At 45.8% G+C, this 17,886-nt stretch overlaps 1 protein-coding gene across 8 annotated transcripts in view; it reads left to right on the forward strand.

Moving 5' to 3' along the window:
* Window positions 1-4,864: 4,864 nt before the first annotated feature.
* Window positions 4,865-17,886, forward strand: part of ZNF248 (zinc finger protein 248) — a 36,847-nt gene continuing 23,825 nt past the window's right edge. The window contains exons 1-5 of one of the 8 annotated variants that reach the window (XM_066244167.1): window positions 4,865-4,944; window positions 6,378-6,489; window positions 6,581-6,622; window positions 15,326-15,452; window positions 15,997-16,092. In XM_066244167.1, coding sequence (XP_066100264.1) covers window positions 6,608-6,622; window positions 15,326-15,452; window positions 15,997-16,092 — 238 coding nt within the window. In that variant the 5' untranslated portion in view covers window positions 4,865-4,944; window positions 6,378-6,489; window positions 6,581-6,607. Of the gene's footprint in view, window positions 4,945-5,236; window positions 5,698-6,377; window positions 6,490-6,580; window positions 6,623-15,325; window positions 15,453-15,996; window positions 16,093-17,886 lie in introns of those variants that run through there. The other 7 variants (XM_066244164.1, XM_066244163.1, XM_066244166.1 and 4 more) reach the window with 7 other exon arrangements.

Below are 17,886 nucleotides of genomic sequence, written 5' to 3' on the forward strand. Positions count from 1 at the left end.
CTTTCACTCATTCTTCTTACTGGAACTGCAAGTTCATTTCAAGGAACTGATAATAAGCAAGGTCCACGCCTGTGGTTTGTTATTTTTCAAACTTTTCTGTCTGTTGCTGTTCCCTTAGTCAATAACACTGAGGTCACAGGCTGGAGTGTAAGACCTCAGACATTGCAGGCCCCCCTCTACTCTGCATTCTTCTTGTTTCTCCTCCTTCACCAGGAAATGATGTGGGCCCTCCTATTTATAAAGTTTCCTACATATGAGCAACTTTCGTTATTAATACTGAATTGGTAGCTTGCTTTATTTCTCATTCTAGAGAGTGTAACTATGGTCACAAATATATTACTGTAGATACTGTAAGGTGGTCAGCAATGGGGCAAGATCACGTGAGGAACCCAGACCCAGGAACTTTGGCTGGAGCCGCCCACACTCATGCATGCCAAAAGAAACTTCCCAGAAGTCCCTTGGAAAAAGCGACTGTCTGCCAGCCAGTGAGATTTCACCACGTCATATTAGCTCAACCACCCTAAAGACCCTTTAAATATCTCATATGCGGTTTCATCCATGTGACTTCCCTGGCCGGTGTCCCCCGGACCAGTGAACATCATCGGGTGGGATGTGATGTACTCAATAAAGCTTTTACTATTCCACACTTTGTGGCTATACCCCTTTCTTCTTTCTAGGCGGGGGAAAAAATAACTTACATTTGGTGCTGAAACCCAGGAGGAGTTAGAAGTCCGCAAGGACTGCTCCTCTCCCCTTCCCCTTTGAGAAAGAACCAGGATCTCCGACTTTCCACTCACTTTGGCACATGGTGCAGTAAGTCCCCTGCCTCCAGCCTCCCCTCAGTTCTTTCCACCGAGACTCCCTGTCCGAAACCACAGCTGCATCAGGGACCTATTTTCTGTTCCGTTCTGAGTTTGTGTGTGCGCATGGAGATGTCCCGAGCACATCCACTTTACCTATTTGTCTGGTGGCCAGAGCTTGAGTTGCGGGATGCCAATTCTCAACTCTGACCACTCTGAGGACTGAGGGCGGCCATGGGGGGCACAGGAATCTTAACCTGATACAAAAACACTCCTGGAGTGCCTTATCCGGAATCTCTCCCTCCCTAAAGAAGAAGAAACTGTTCTTCTTCTCCACTGTGGCCAGGCCACAAAACCCACTGGATAATTGGACCAGGTGGCCTCCTGAAGGGACTTTCGGTTTTAACACACTCACCAATTTAACTATCGCCAAGAGAACTGGGAACTGGTTGGAAATTCCCTACATTCAGGACTTCTAGTTATTTGCACTCCTGTCCTAATCTCTGTGCCGCCTGTTCTACCATGCAGGCCTTTTTTTGGCCAGAGAAACCTCACCTAAAACCTCCACTCCTGATCTTTCCTTCTCCACTGACCCCCAACTCTCTCCCCATCCTGCCTGACCCCTGGGGGTGCCCCTCTCTCCAGACCCCTCTCTGATCCCTCTGCAGACCTCTTTCACTCAGGTTTCTTCCCTCCAAGAGCCCCCTCCCCTCCCTTTGCAGGATCCTGTTTCTCATTCGCCTGCAAATACCAGTCTCTCTTTCTCCTCCCCTGCTGGCCAGGGGCCCCTCCCTTCTCCACTGTGTTTTTAAGCCCCTCCTCCATCAGGCCATTCTCAGCCTGCCATTGGCTCTTACACCGGTTTGCAGGACGCTCAACCCTAATCTTCTTACAGGAAGGTCTGGCCCTGTCCTGCCTCTGGCTCTGGCGTTTCTGGCAGGATCTGGTGCTGGGCTCCCCAGGAGCCCCCTTCATTTTATTCTAACCCCCAAACTCCTATCCAAGACCTGTGAACATGGCATTTAAAGTTTTTAATGGTCACAGCTAGGAGAAAAAGGTGGAGGCTGTTTGCCATGCCCGCGTGCAGCAGAGGTAATGCTCCAAACCCAGACTTTTATGGCAGCCCTGAGGCTGGCAGAGCAACAGGGGCAAGGCACAGGAAGTGCCCGACCCAAGTCCAAGCCGCAAAGAGGAACCCCATCACTGGTCCCGGCAGGACCCCTGCCCATGGTTGCCCACTGAGCCCTGCCCTGACTGCAAGCAGCTCGATCACTGGTGGAGCTATTGCCCCTTTGGGCAAAAGGCTTTCCCTCAGCACCTCTATGTGGAGGACAAGCCACCCAAATGGAAGGCCAAGCCATCCAGGTGGACCCATCATTCGAACTCCTAGGAAATGGCCTGGACTCAGAGACCCCTATCATCCTCATCCACACTGAACCCAGGGTAATGCTGCAGGAACGGGTAAGTCCATCTCATTTCTTGTGGACATGGGAGCTATCTTCTCTGTTTTACCATCACACTCTGGACCTCTAGTTCCCTCATGGATCTCAGTTATGGGAGTGGATGGAACCCCTTCCTTTCCCCTTTGTACGCCACTCCTGGCATACAGTTTTGCCTCAAGTTTGCTGGCCGCTACCCATCTCCAGTTCACCAAAAGGCTGGACCCTGCAGATCCCCCATTACTCCTCTTTTTTAAAAATCCTACAGGACCGCCTGACCAGGCAATGGCGCAGCGGATAGAGCGCTGGACTGGGATGCGGAAGACCCAGGTTCGAGACCCCGAGGTCGCCAGTTTGAGCGAGGGCTCATCTGGTTTCAGCAAAAGCTCACCAGCTTAAGCCCAAGGTCGCTGGCTCAAGCAAGGGGTTACTCAGTCTGCTGAAGACCCACGGTCAAGGCACATATGAGAAAGCAATCAATGAACAACTAAGGTGTTGCAACGTACAACGAAAAACTAATGATTGACGCTTCTCATCTCTCTGTTCCTGTCTGTCCCTGTCTATCCTTCTCTCTGACTCTCTTTGTAAAGAAAAAAAAAAAAGTTAAAAAAAAAATCCTACAGGACTGCATCCGCGATGTTTCTCCAGTCACGGTCAAACAGATGCTCCTCCTGACTCCCCCCAAAGCCACCTCCTTCCAATCTCCCCCTCCCCACGATGCCCCTAATCAGCAGGAAGTAGCCGGATGAATAGGTGGCGCCCCTAATTAACACAAAAGATCGGAATGTAAGGTGGTCAGCAATGGGGCAAGATCACATGAGGAACCCAGACCCAGGAACTTTGGCTGGAGCTGCCCACACTCATGCGTGGAAAGAAACTTCCAGGGGTCCTTTGGAAAAGAGCAACCATTTGCCAGCCAGTGAGATTTCACCACCTCATATTAGCTTGACCACCCTAGAGACCCTTTAAATATCTCCCACACGTGGTTTCATCCGTGTGACTTCCCTGGCCCGTGTCCCTGGGACCAGGGAACCTCGTCGGGCGAGATGTACTCTGTACTCAATAAAGCTTTCATTATTCCACACTTTGTGGCTACGCCCCTTACTTCTTCCTCGGCAGGGAAAAATACCTTATGTTGGAATCCATGGGAGTCCGAAAAGACCAGAGTAACAAGCTTTTATTGAAAGAAACAAAGAACCCTGCTGGGCACTTCTCGGGGAGAAGGGCACCGAAACAGACTCTGAGGCAAAAATTTATTAAGGTAGGGGAGAGCTTTGAGCAAGTGTGAATTGAATCAGCAGTTCTGGTTATGCTCCCTTCTGCAGTTTTACATTTTGGCTTCCAGGAACGCTTCTCCTTGGGGCAGTGGACCAGCTTCCTAGAACTGTTCTGCTTCAGGGATGATAGTAAGTAAGCAAGGGTGGGGTCAGATAGACAAGCAGAACAGCAAAAGGCAGTTGGAAGTTCTGGTGAATTCATGTATCTATCACTTCAGATACATTTATTTTCTAATCACTAAAATTTTATGTCAAGAAAATTACTGTTGCCCTGGCTGGTTGGCTCAGTGGTAGAGTGTCGGCCTGGCGTGCAGGAGTCCTGGGTTTGCTTCCCGGCCAGGGTACACAGGAGAAGCGCCCATCTGCTTCTTCACCCCTCCCCCTCTCCTTCCTCTCTGTCTCTCTCTTCCCCTCCCACAGCCAGGGCTCCACTGGAGCAAAGTTGGCCCAGGCGCTGAGGATGGCTCTGTGGCCTCTGCCTCAGGCACTAGAATGGCTCTGATTGTGGCAGTGACACCCCAGATGGGCAGAGCATCGCCCCTGGTGGGCATGCTAGATGGATCCCGGTTGGGCGCATGCAGGAGTCTGTCTGACTGCCTCCCCATTTCCAACTTCAGAAAAATACCAGATAAAAAGAAAATTACTGTTCACGTTCAGACACGAAATTCATGTACATCTTTCCCTTCTTTTGGTGTTTGCCTGTTAAAGAACACTGATTTCGGCCCTGGCCGGTTGGCTCAGCGGTAGAGCGTTGGCCTGGCGTGCGGGGGACCCGGGTTCGATTCCCGGCCAGGGCACATAGGAGAGGCGCCCATTTGCTTCTCCATCCCCCCTCCTTCTCTGTCTCTCTCTTCCCCTCCCGCAGCCAAGGCTCCATTGGAGCAAAGATGGACCGGGCACTGGGGATGGCTCCTTGGCCTCTGCCCCAGGCGCTAGAGTGGCTCTGGTCGCAGCAGAGCGACCCCCCGGAGGGGCAGAGCATCGCCCCCTGGTGGGCGTGCCAGGTGGATCCCGGTCAGGTGCATGCGGGAGTCTGTCTGACTGTCTCTCCCTGTTTCCAGCTTCAGAAAAATACAAAAAAAAAAAAAAAGAACACTGATTTCTTTTTTCAGATTTCTAAATGCCTTCTCAATTTCTAAAGAACGGGGCATCGCTGGAGATGTATTTGACAATTTACTTGGCAGACCTCGTGGGAAGCGCCCTTACAGCGTGACCTGCTTTGATCACAAACGCATGCTCTGAAGGAGGCTTCCCCGAGGGAAGCCCCTTCCAGCCACAGCGGCGGACCGAAGCCCTGTCTGGCTCGTGCTGAGTCCCCTCTGCGCATGTGCATCCCCGCCCCCGCCTCCTCGGGCTAGTCCTTCTAGGCCGCCGGCCCGCGGGGAAATAGTCCCAGGCCTTCGCGTGCACGCGGCGAGGGAGCTGCGGGTGAGCTTCGCCGGCGGGAGCGAGGGCTGAGAGGCCTCGCGCGGCACAGGGCTCCGGCGGTGCCTGGTGGTGGCAAGCACCCTGCAGGCCCCGGAAGGACCCCTGGCGGCTGCGGCCTCTGCAACTGAAGCGACGCCGGGCGGGGGCTGCTCTGTCCACAGCTGTCTGGGCTGGCGCAGGCTCTCGGACTCTCTGGCTGTTCAGTCTGATGCCGGGAGGCCGCGCCGCATTGTGGCCACCGGTGGGGAGTGCGCGTGCGCTAGGTTTGCGAGGATAGTGCTGAACCGAGGGGAAGAGCACGCGTGCGGCACGCGTGCGCGCGCTGACGTTGAGATCTGCGTGCGGTGCGTGCGTGAATGTGCGCCGCGCTTGCGCGGAGGTGGTGGCTGTGCGGCAAGGTGCTGGGCGGGATGGTCTGGGTACGTAGGTCAGAACTAGTATGTCAGTGAGACTTGGGCTTTTTATCTGTAATATGCGGATTTGGGGAGTCGTCAACTTTATTGCATGACTGACCCACGCGGCTGGGGCGTGGAAACGGCTCCAGGGTGTCCGTGTGTAAACGCACGGCGGACATGGGAGCGGGGAATGGCGGGAGCAGCTCGCCGCGGAGCCTGCTTCTTGGCGCAGACGTCCCTGGATGCCGAGTTACCACTGCGGTGCTCCCGCTCGATACTTGTATGTGGCCACGACCCAGTTCCGCGAGGCCGTGGGAGGCTGAGGGGCCCGAAAGGTCTGGGACGCGTTGAAGGAGAGGTGAGCTGAGCTGAGAACTATGAGCACACGGCTTGCGCGGCACGTGTCTCCCCCGGGGAGAGTTCGTGGTCTTACCCGCAGGGATGCTGGGCTCAGCGGGGAGAGCCGAGGACACTCCTCAGAACCCTTCCTGCATCCCCGACCCCCTCGTGCTCTCCTTCCGAAAGAGAGCTGCCCTCACTGTCCCATTGGTTGTTGGTGGCATCTGGAGAGATGCGAGGGTGGTAGTGCAGGCGGGTCCTTTTTGGAGTATCTGATTTGACCTTATTTGAAGGGCTTAAAAGGTGAATCCAAGAGTGAGTTGTTCTGACCACGGAATTTGTTAGCGATGGAACTGAGCTGATAGGTTAGATCTGCAGTTTGCTGAGCCACTTCCCATTAGATCCCTGTTGGTTCTTATTAAAAGACTCCTTTGAAAGTTGTAATCAGGTTAGAATAAACATGAAAAAATTTACCTTGTCTTACAAATCCCCATCCCATTTTTCAGAGTTTTCTTGGATTGTTTGATCTCAGGGGATTAATGCTGCTAGCAGATAAATACTATAAACAGTATGGTTTGTGGGTTTTTGGTGTTGGGTTTTTTTCCCCCCTCTACATCAGTTTTAACACAGTGTTTCCTTTTTTAGATTACTGTTCTATGTCAAACTCATCTTTTTATATTTCTAATTTTTGTGTCACAGAACTTAAATTGGTAATAAATCAGTAAGAAACAAATGTTTACATTCACTCAGTGAAAAGTATCATGTGTAAACTCAACATATGTCGGATCTTCACATGGACATGTAAGTATCAGTAAGTATTGTGTGTGTGCAGCTGTGTAGGCAGGTGAACCCAGGAATTACAAGCAGGCCAGGTTCTAACTTCCTTCTTCCTTCTCCCTCAGCACTGCCTCCTCCTCTAGGAACAGAAAATGAACAAATTCAAGGTGAGTCTTTGTTTGTTCATTGCCACTTGTTTTAAAATTAGTTTTCTAAAGTTTATAAGGTTTCATATTTTTAAAGTGAAAAAATAGAAACAGGCGAACTTTTACATCGAGGAAACTGTTACAAGAGGAGCAAATCTAAAGTAGGATTATCTGATTCATAGTAAAAATAAATGCAAGATGTTAAAATTTACAGTTATCCTAGTTACTGTAAAATCTTCTCTGATCTGATAACAACACTGAAACAAATGGATTGCCTATAATCATTTCTTGGTTGAAACAACACAGTGAACTGTACATATGCTTCTCAGTGACAGCTCTCTCATGGTCCTGCTTGATCCAGGAATAAAACCTTGAAGATATGACCAAATGGAAGGACTTTATGTCCCCAGTGTAACTACCCATAAATGTTTGTAGGCTTGTTTGTATTTCTAGCTTGAGTAGTGTATAGTAGAGAGCTCTGACTTCCAGTCTCTGATTGGTCATTTACATACCAATCTAATGAACATATTCTTACTTCTTCACCCCTGCTGAGTTGAATCAATTCTAGGAAAAGCCACCAAATTGTAGTAAAATCCATTTTTGTCTTTGTCTTATTTGACCGCTTTGCAGTGTTTGACACTCTTATCTATAGTGTGTTTTGAAAGTATCTGTTTGCTGTGACACTGCCCTCGTAGCTATCCTTTCCTAACTCTGATAAGAGGTTTTTTGTATCCCCCATGAAGTGTCTTTCCTTTTGCTCTAGACCAGGGGTCCCCAAACTACGGCCCGCGGGCCACATGCGGCCCCTTGAGGCCATTTATCCGGCCCCTGCCGCACTTCCGGAAGGAGCACCTCTTTCATTGGTGGCCCTGGAGTACTGTATGTGGTGGCGCAGGCAAAGCGTGGCATCACCCACGTAAAGTAGTACTTCCGGGATGCACGCATCATGGCTCCGGAAGCGCGTCATATCACTTGTTACGGCTAGTAGTGACAAATGTGGAACTGGACATTGACCATCTCATTAGCCAAAAGCAGGCCCATAGTTTCCATTGAAATACTGGTCAGTTTGTTGATTTAAATTTATTGGTTCTTTATTTTAAATACTGTATTTGTTCCCGTTTTGTTTTTTTACTTTAAAATAAGATATGTGCAGTGTGCATAGGGATTTGTTCATAGTTTTTTTTATAGTCTGGCCCTCCAACAGTCTGAGGAACAGTGAACTGGCCCCCTGTGTAAAAAGTTTGGAGACCCCTGCTCTAGACATTGCTTATCTCTGGGCTGTTGCTTTACTCATTGCTTATCTATTTTTGATCTATTACTCTCCTCAGTCTGCCTATTTTTTGTGACTAGTGTTATCTTTTTTAAAATAAAATATTTTTAAATTGGTAATACAGTAACCAATTATTGTATATATAGTAATATATATAGTGATATAGAAGTGATATAGAAGATAGTAAAAATTACATACAGTACTTCTATTTTCTCTATATCTGATGCTTCCTCTAGGTCTGGTGACATTTATCATTTAAATGGAGACACTTTCACTGACAGTGAAAGAGGTTTTACGAACAATTATGTTAGGACAGCTGGCTTATATTGGAACAGTACCAGACAAACTAGTGTATGGTCACGCTACTATTAGAATTCACTATTTCTAGTTTCCTGTTTGTCCTCCCAGGGTTTCTTTATTCAGTTAAAAAAATATATGTGTGTGCATATTCTTATACACTCTCTCTCTTTATTCAAAATGAATTCCATTATCCTGAAATGCTGCTTAAATTTAGATGTACCTGTACATCATTGGTGCTTTGTTAAAATGCAGATTTTTTTTTTTTTTTTTTTTCATTTTTCTGAAGCTGGAAACAGGGAGAGACAGTCAGACAGACTCCCGCATGCGCCCCGGATCCACCCGGCACGCCCACCATGGGGCGGTGCTCTGCCCCCCAGGAGGCGATGCTCTGCCCATCCTGGGCGTCGCCATATTGCAACCAGAGCCACTCTAGCGCCTGAGGCAGAGGCCACAGAGCCATGCCCAGCGCCCGGGCCATCTCTGCTCCAATGGAGCCTTGGCTGCGGGAGGGGAAGAGAGAGACAGAGAGGAAAGCGCGGCGGAGGGGTGGAGAAGCAAATGGGCGCTTCTCCTGTGTGCCCTGGCCGGGAATCGAACCCGGGTCCTCCGCACGCTAGGCCGACGCTCTACCGCTGAGCCAACCGGCCAGGGCTGCAGATTTTGACGAGGTAGAGCTGTGTGGGAACCTGGGTTCTATATTTCTAATCTCCCAAATGAACCGGATTATACTGTTAAAGGAGCCAGACTTTGAATAACAAGTCTATACACTATTTTCCATTATTTTTTATTTCTTTGTTTTTTTTTTCACTTCTTTTTTCATCCTTAGAGTGCTCCCTGTAACAGAACATGGATTGCTGCGGTTTAAAAAATGTTATAACGGCATAGTAATTAAATTGTGAATGTTCCATAGTTTATTTAGGTAGTTATTAACTACTTCCAACCTTTTTCTACTAAAGCCATGTTTTAATGAATAACCTTGAACATACAGGTTTATTCTATTAGATAAATGACCAGAAATGGGATTGCTAGATCAAAAGCTGAATACAGTCGATAAACTTGATCAGTTTGGTGGAATTATAGTATCATTTTGTATTCCCTTTACACTACATGAAAGTCCTTGTTTCTCCAAAGCTATTCTTTATATATTACATGGTTTGTTTTTTGGCACCTGATAGGTAAAAAGTGATATTTTATTGTTTGGCATCTGCAGTTTTTATTTCTTTCTTTTTTTTTTTAAGTGAGACGAGGGGAGATAGACAGACAGACTCCCGCATTTGCCCTGACTGGACTCCGCCTGGCAGCCCTTGTCTGAGGCTGATTCTCAAATCAACCAACTTGTCCTTAGTTCCTGGGGCTGACACCAGAACCAGTTGAGCCACTGGCTGTGAGAGTTGAAGAGAGAAAAGGAGGAGAGAGGGGGGAAGATAAGCAGACAGTTACTTCTAAAGTGTGCCCTGACTGGGATCGAGCCTAGCTGGGACATCTGCATGTGGAGCCAACGCTCTATCCACTGACCCAACCAGCCAGGGCCTGCAGTTTTAACGATGAGTGAGGCTGAATATTTTCTTATGTATCTGAAAGTTGTATTTATATTTCACTAAACTATCTGTTCGTGCCTTTTGCCCATTTTACTCCTAGGTTTCTGGCTTTTTTTTTCAGTGTCTGGTTGTTTATATATTAGGGATAATAATGTTTATTGTTTGAGTACTATTATTTTCTGGCATATCATTTGTGTCTTGATAATTGCTCACAGTGTTTTCTCCCCATGCAAGTATTCTGTTTTAGGAAACCACATTTCACTTACTTATCAAGTTTCCTTAGGCTCCCTTTGGCTGTGACAGTTTCTTTTTTTCTTTTCTTTTTTTTAACAAAGACAGAGATGGGGGTAGATAGGGACAGACAGGCAGGAACGGAGGGAGATGAGAAGCATCAATCATCAGTTTTTCGTTGCAACACCTTAGTTGTTCATTGATTGCGTTCTCATGTGTGCCTTGACCGTGAGGCTACAGCAGACTGAGTAACCCCTTGCTCGAGCCAGCGACCTTGGTTCCAAGCTGGTAAGCTTTTTGCTCAAACCAGATGAACCCGCGCTCAAGCTGGCAACCTCGGGGTCTCGAACCTGGGTCCTCTGCATCCCAGTCCGACGCTCTATCCACTGTGCTGCCGCCTGGTCAGGCTGTGACAGTTTCTTAGACTCTCCTTGTTATTTTATGCTTGACCATATTTTGAAAAGAATAAGTCAAGTGTTTTGTAGAATGTCCCTCAGCAGGGAATTGTCTGTTCTTTTCTCCTGGTTGGCTGGGATTGTGGGTTTCTTAAAGGAAAACCACATAGGTAAAGTGTCATTTTTTCATGTCAAATCAAGAGTAAAAGCTCTCAACCTGGTGGGGTAGCTCCATTGGTTAGTCAGCCCGCCCAATACGCCACAGTTGCAGATTCAGTCACTGTCAGGGCACATAAAAGAATCAGCCAATGAATTCACAGATAAGTGGGACAACAAATCAATGTTTCTCTCATTATCTCCCTTTCTCTCTCTCTCTAAAATCAATCAATCAATAAAAAGTAAAAGCTCTAACATGATTTATCAAGTTGATGTATCATTGTTGATCACTGGGCTGATGTCAAGTTTCTCCACTGTAAAGTTCCTCTTTTTTTTCCTTTTCTTTTTTTACGATTTTATTTGTTCATTTTAGAGAGGAGAGAAAGGGGTGGGGGGAGGAAAGGGGAGAAGCAGGAAGTATCAACTCCCATATGTACCTTAACCAGGCAAGCCCAGGGTTTTGAACCTGTGATTTCAGTGTTCCAGGTTGCTGTTTTATTTACTGAGCCATCCCATATCAGTCCTTCCTTTGTTTTCGTACTGTATTCTTTGTAGGAAGAGGAGAGTGTTAACTTAAAAAAAAAGAAAGCCTGACCTGTGGTGGCGCAGTGGATAAAGCGTCAACCTGGAAACGCTGAGGTTGCCGGTTCGAAACCCTGGGCTTGCCTGGTCAAGGCACATATGGGAGTTGATGCTTCCTGCTCCTCCCCCCTTATCCCCCTCTCTCTCTCCTCTCTATAATGAATAAAAAAAAAAAAAAAAGTCTTTTAAAGTGAGAGGCAGCATTTATTGAAATCAGTAAGAATACCTATTCAGGCCTGATCAGGTGGTGGCGCAGTGGATGGAGCCTCAGACTGGGACACAGAGGACCCAGGTTGGAAACCCTGAGGTCACTGACTTGAGCGTGGGCTCATCCAGCTTGAGTGCGGGGTCAGTGGCTTAAGCATGGGATCATAGATATGACCCCATTGTTACTGGCTTGAGCCCAAGGTCACTGGCTTGTACAAGGAGTCACTCATTCTGCTGTGTCCCCCCCCACCACCCCCATCAAGGCACATAGGAGAAAGCAATCAGTGAACATCTAAGGTGCTACAATGAAGACTTGATGCTTTTCATCTCTCTCCCTTCTTGTCTTTCTCTCTCTCTCTCTCTCTCTGTCGCCAAAAAAAAAAAAAAAAAAAAATCCCGAAAAAAACTATTTGGGATCATAAATTCAGGTAGGAGCCCACATAATGTTCTAAATAAGAGACAAAGGCAGTAGGTTATATTCACAGGGAAGGGAAGGGAACAGTTACATCAATGGAAGGCATTTCTATTGGTGCAGATAATATAGTGATGTTAATTCTAAGTAATGTTTTTGAATTTTAGCCCAAAAGTCTTAATAGTCTTAATAACTGCATTCTTGTCATCTTTGCAAACAATTCTTTGGGAAACAAGGTTGCTTAGACCTAGTTTCAAGGTTATTTTGTCCTGTTGTCCTGTTTCAACATTCTAAAGATTTGAGACATAAACCATGCAAGGCAGTTCTTGGATGGCAGCTCTGGCTTCATTTTAAAGTGGCTCTCCTTATAATATTGTTTATATTTTCCCCTTTTCATCAAGATCTTTCCTTGAAAGCTTCACTGATCAATCATGGGAAAGCAGTGCTGATCAGTTATTAAAAGCACCATTGGTCATTCATTGTCAGGTGGTTCATTTGGGTTATGTCATGTAATTTTCAGTCTCTTGTCACCAGTATGGCTCAGTCCTGGTATGTTGTATACCATGTAGGAGGGAAGGTTGTTTTTTACTTGGAACCCTAGGCTACATTTGAACAACAGGAATGACAGAACAGAGGAAGGCTTTATATCGTTAGTTACTTCAGGTTTCTCACATGTCTGATAGGCTTAAATGATCATCTCAAAACATTGAGCAACCATTGTCAGCATGGTGCCTTTATAACATCAAGCTATGTAAAATGAAGTTCTGTGACAGCAAAAATTTTTATAATAAAATATTAATTTCAGTTTGAAGAATAGATCTGAAACAAGGAGCACAATCAGCTAAAGATATTCATATAATGTTATATTAAATGTTAAGAAATTTAAAGAAATGTGTTTTATGCCTGACCAGGTGGTGGTGCAGTGGATAGAGTGTCAGACTGGGATGCAGAGGACCCAGGTTCGAGGCCCTGGGGTCGCCGCTGCTGGCTTCAGCCCAAAGTCACTGGCTTGAGGAAGGGTCACTCACTCAGCTGTAGCCCCCTGGTCAAGGCACATATGAGAAAGCAATTAATGAGCAACCTAGGAGCTGCAACAAAGAATTGATGCTTCTCATCTCTCTCCCTTCACTGCCTGTCTGTCTCTGTCTGTCCCTCTCTGTCTTTGTCACAAAAAGAAAAAAATAAAATGTGTTTTAATTAAGTCAAAAAACTTAAATCAGTTTTAATATTAAATAATTTCTTACATCATGTGATACTGAAAAGCATTTGGCTTAGTTTCTGTTTCACCTCTTAATTTATATAAGTGCTTATTTATTTATTTATTTTTAGCAGGAGAGAAGGGGGTTGGGACAGATAGGAAAGGAGAGAGATGGTAAGCATCAAGTCGTAGTTGAGGCACCTCGGTTGTTCCTTGATTGCTTTCTCATATATGCCTTGACCAGGGGGTTCCAGCTGCACCAGTGACCCCTTGCTCAAGCCAGTGACCTTGGGCTTCAAGCCAGCAACGATGGGGTCATGTCTATGATCCCGTGCTCCCAGCCTGATGCTCTATCCACTGTGCCACAGCCTGGTCAGGTTAAGTGCTTAATTTCTTTAAGCTGATTAAATAGAGCTCTTTTTATAAACCAGTTTTAATAGTTTCCTCCAGAGGTAGACAAACAAACACATACATAGACAGATATAACCAGAGACCTGAAAGTTTACAATTTTAGCTGTGAGACAGGTACACATACACTTCTCTACCATATAGTCAAATGGCTCACCCTCTCCACTGTGGCCTTCCCAGTAAGGTCTTTACTCTCCATACTATTTAAAACCCAACCATCCTTTAGACCAGTATTTTTCAACCAACAGTCCGCAGACCTGTGCTGATCCGCAAAAGAGTTAACCACACTGATAATGTATGAAGATGATATTATCATTGTGTCTGTAATCTTTATACAGCATCAAGGTGTGGACCAGCACCAGCCCATGGACCAGCATTTGAAAACCATTTCATCTCTCAAATCTGGGAGAGGAGTACTTTCCAACTATGGTTATAGACTTGTCTGTTTCTCCTTTTAGTTCTGTTCGTTTTTGCTGGGCATATTTTGATTCTCTTTTGTTAGAAACATACATTTTTCAGTTGTGTCTCCTTTCTGTAGTATGATTTTGAATCCATCTAATGAGTCCTTAATTTCAGTTGTTGTATTTTCCAGTTCAAGAGTGCCCATTTTATGCATATCTGTGTGCAATTGTGTATATATACACATGTAGCATAGCAGAAGTCCCCAAGAGCATTTCTACGTTCAATGACTCATTGGGATGACTCAGCATGTAGTTGTGCTTATGGTTATGACTTACTAAAGTGAAAGAATATAAAGTAAAATCAGAAGAAAGGTATATGGAGCCTAGACCAGAGAGAGTCAGATGCAAGCTTCGAAGAGCCTTCTGCTAGGACACAGTATGTCTTCTAGCAATGAGTTGTAAAGACAAATGTTACATGTCTGCCAGGGAAGCTCAGTAGACACTCAGTGCTCAGAATTTTTATCACATATGGTCACATAGGTACTCTCTGCTTAGCACATAAAACCCCAAACTCCAGAAGGAATGCATATGTACAACATAAACCATATTGTTTACCCAAAGAGTTTACGCTCAATGAACCATTCTTATCAGAATGGTGAGAGCTTTCCTGAAATCTAAGTTCTCAGATGCCAGCCAGAGGACACCCTCGTGGCACACCCTTCAAGGGCTAGCAGTCTCAGCCCTGCTGTATTAATCCTGTTCTACACAACACCAGATAATGACACATATACATCATTATTTAATGACACTGCAGGAGCTAGCACTATGCACAAAGTGAACTGGGGTTATGAAGGAAAAGTTCTTCCCATCTTTTGATTTATTTTGTTCATATTTTCATCTGCTTTATTAAACATACTAGTCATAATTTATTTTGAGGACTTGCTTGTCAGTTCCAATATCTGGGTCCCCTGTGGGTCTGCTTATATTGTCTGTTGTTTTTTTTCTTGGTCCTTGTCTCTCGTCTCTGCACAAGAAATGTTTTGTTGGATGCCAAACATTATATTTAACAACAAAAACATGGCACAGGCTACAGAAAATGATCTCTTTTAGCAGAGGGTTTGCACTGTTCTCTGATGGACAGGTAGAATGCAGGGCTGGTCATTTAATCGTTTATAGTTGAGCTTGGTCAGGGCCTGCACACATTCATTTCAATCCCACTATTCATTTTAACACCTGAAAGTTTTCTTCCTCAGTGAAACTTAACTTAATAATATAAAAGGATAATATGAAAGAACTTTTCCTTCATAACCCCAGTTCACTTTGTGCATAGTGCTAGCTCCTGCAGTGTCATTAAATAATGATGTATATGTCTCATTATCTGGTCATTAACACTTTGAGATCAGGAGCTGTGTTTGTTTTCATCAGTAGTATTGTAGCAGTTAGGACAGTTCCAGGCACTTAGTGGAGACTCAGTTTGTACATATGTTTATCCTACATAGTATATAGCACAAAAGACAGTATCCTATGACAGTTTTTAGTAAAACTCTGAGAGATTAGTTCTTTCAGATATTTTCCTCATCATATAGTTCTGACAGCTTCATATAGAAAAAGAATATACCATTACAGGAACAAGTGTCATTCAAAGACGTATGTGTGGACTTCACCCAGGAAGAGTGGTATCTGCTGGATCCTGCTCAGAAGATTCTGTACAGAGACATGATGCTGGAAAATTACAGCCACCTTGTTTCAGTAGGTAAGAATTATTTCCATGTCACTACCAGCAGCAATATGCCCTCCCTCCCTCCCTCCCTCCCTCCCTCCCTCCCTCCCTCCCTCCTGCCTTCTCCCTCTTTCTCTCTTTTACATTGATTTTGAGAGAGAGGAAGAGAGAAGGGGAGAGGGAGAGATAGAGAAACATCAACTTGTTCCACTTAGTTGTTTCATTTAGCTGTATACTCACTGATTTCCTTCTCCTATGTGCCTGACTGAGGGTTGAACCCAAGACCTCTGGTGTGCTGGGTTGATGCTTTATCCACTAAGCTACCTGGGCAGGGCCTATTCTTAGTTGATAAAAACATATGACCTCCCTATGGAATTTTCTGATTTGAAGCTTGAGATGTAAGGCTCTGTGATGAACTATCCCTTTTGGCCACCATAAGAATGCTGTGTTCTTAACCTCCTCAGGGATTGGTTCATTTTTGCACCTCCTTTGAACAGCTCTTTAAGCTGCACTTTTCTTCCCCATCGTTTTTTCAGAGTCCCTAAAGCTTTAGTGGTGTATTATTTTCTTTTAACAGGGTATTGCATTACTAAACCAGAAGTGATCATCAAGATAGAACAAGGAGAAGAGCCTTGGATATTAAAACAAGGTTTCCCAAGTCAGTGCCACCCAGGTGAGTTCATGAGTTCACAAGCAGGTGGAAGCTACAGGAAATGAGTTTTATTTGTTGTTTGTTTGTTTGTTTTTTTAAAAAAATTTTAAAGATTTTTTTATTCATTATAGAGAGGGGGGAGAGAGAGAGAGAGAGAGAGAGCAGGGGGGAGGAGCAGGAAGCATCAACTCCTGTATGTGCCTTGACCAGGCAAGCCCAGGGTTTTGAACCGGCAACCTCAGTGTTTCCAGGTTGACGATTTATCCACTGTGCCACCACAGGTCAGGCCATGTTTGTTTGTTTTTTAAGAGAGAGAGGAACATTGAGCTGCTCCTGTATGTGCCCTGACCAGGGAATTGAACTGGTACCTTTCATGCTCCAGGGTGATGCTCCTACCAAGAGCAGTTTGGCCAGGGCTTAATTTTTTTATTGATTTTTAGAGAGAGGGGCGGGGGAAGGTAAGCATATATTTGTGTTCCACTCAGTCATGCATTCTTTGGTTGTTTCTTGTATGAGCCCTGACAGGGGATTGAGCCAGGAAATGAGATTTTTTTTTTTTTTTTTAATTAAGCAAGAGTTTGGGAAGCAGATTCCCACATGCACCCTGGCTGGGATCCACCTGGCAAGCCCCCTACCTGGCGATGCTTGGTTCATCAGGGGCCGCTGCTCCGTTACTCAACATCTGAACTATTTTATTTTAGCACCTGAGGCAGTCTATGGAGCCATCCTCAGCACCCAGGGCCAACTTGCTTGAACCATTTGAGCCATGCCTGCGAGAGAGGAAGAGAGAGAATGAAAGAGAAGGGGGAGGGGAGGGGTGGAGAAGCAGGTGGTCACTTCTCCTGTGTGCCCTGACTGGGAATCGAACCTGGGACTTCCACATGCCATGCTGAAGCTCTGCCACTGAGCTAACCAGCCAAGGCCTAGGAAATGAGATCTTTAGCCATTGGTTTAGAGTTTATCACTGTTCAAATATTTTTCAGAAATTCCCTTTTGTAGCCCCAGACCTTTGGAAATGATTAAAGGACAGCTGACCCACATCCCTCCATTACTTTAATGACATCTCTCCATATGTCACTTTAACTTATAAATTCTTTCTTTTGTTCTTGGACATTTTGAGTGATTTATCTATACCTATAATCCAAACTCAGTTGGCTTCATCTTAGATAATTTTTCTTTGCTAGTGTATCTTTTTTTTTTGTATTTATCTGAAGCTGGAAACGGGGAGAGACAGTCAGACAGACTCCCGCATGCGCCCGACCAGGATCCACCCGGCACGCCCACCAGGGGCGACGCTCTGCCCACTAAGGGGCGATGCTCTGCCCCTCCGGGGCGTCGCTCTGCCGTGACCAGAGCCACTCTAGCGCCTGGGGCAGAGGCCAAGGAGCCATCCCCAGCACCCGGGCCATCTTTGCTCCAATGGAACCTTGGCTGCGGGAGGGGAAGAGAGAGACAGAGAGGAAGAGGGGGGGTGGAGAAGCAAATGGGCGCTTCTATGTGCCCTGGCCGGGAATCGAACCCGGGTCCCCCGCACGCCAGCACGCCAGGCTGACGCTCTACCGCTGAGCCAACCGGCCAGGGCCTAGTGTATCTTTTTTATTTGTTCATCTTCTCTCTGTTGTCTTTTGTCAGCTGGTGTGTTTTCAGGTAGTACTTCTCTATATTCCTTTAACAAATACATGATGAGCACTCACTATGATCCAGTTATGTTTTTAGGTTATTAGAGTAATGTCTCTGCTATTATGGAGTGTGTATTACAGCAAGAGACACAATGCATACATAAGTTTGTGTTCGTGTATGTGTCTAGATAATATG

Source organism: Saccopteryx bilineata, chromosome 9, assembly GCF_036850765.1.
Source record: "Saccopteryx bilineata isolate mSacBil1 chromosome 9, mSacBil1_pri_phased_curated, whole genome shotgun sequence".
In the NCBI taxonomy this organism is placed as follows: Eukaryota; Metazoa; Chordata; class Mammalia; order Chiroptera; family Emballonuridae; genus Saccopteryx; species Saccopteryx bilineata.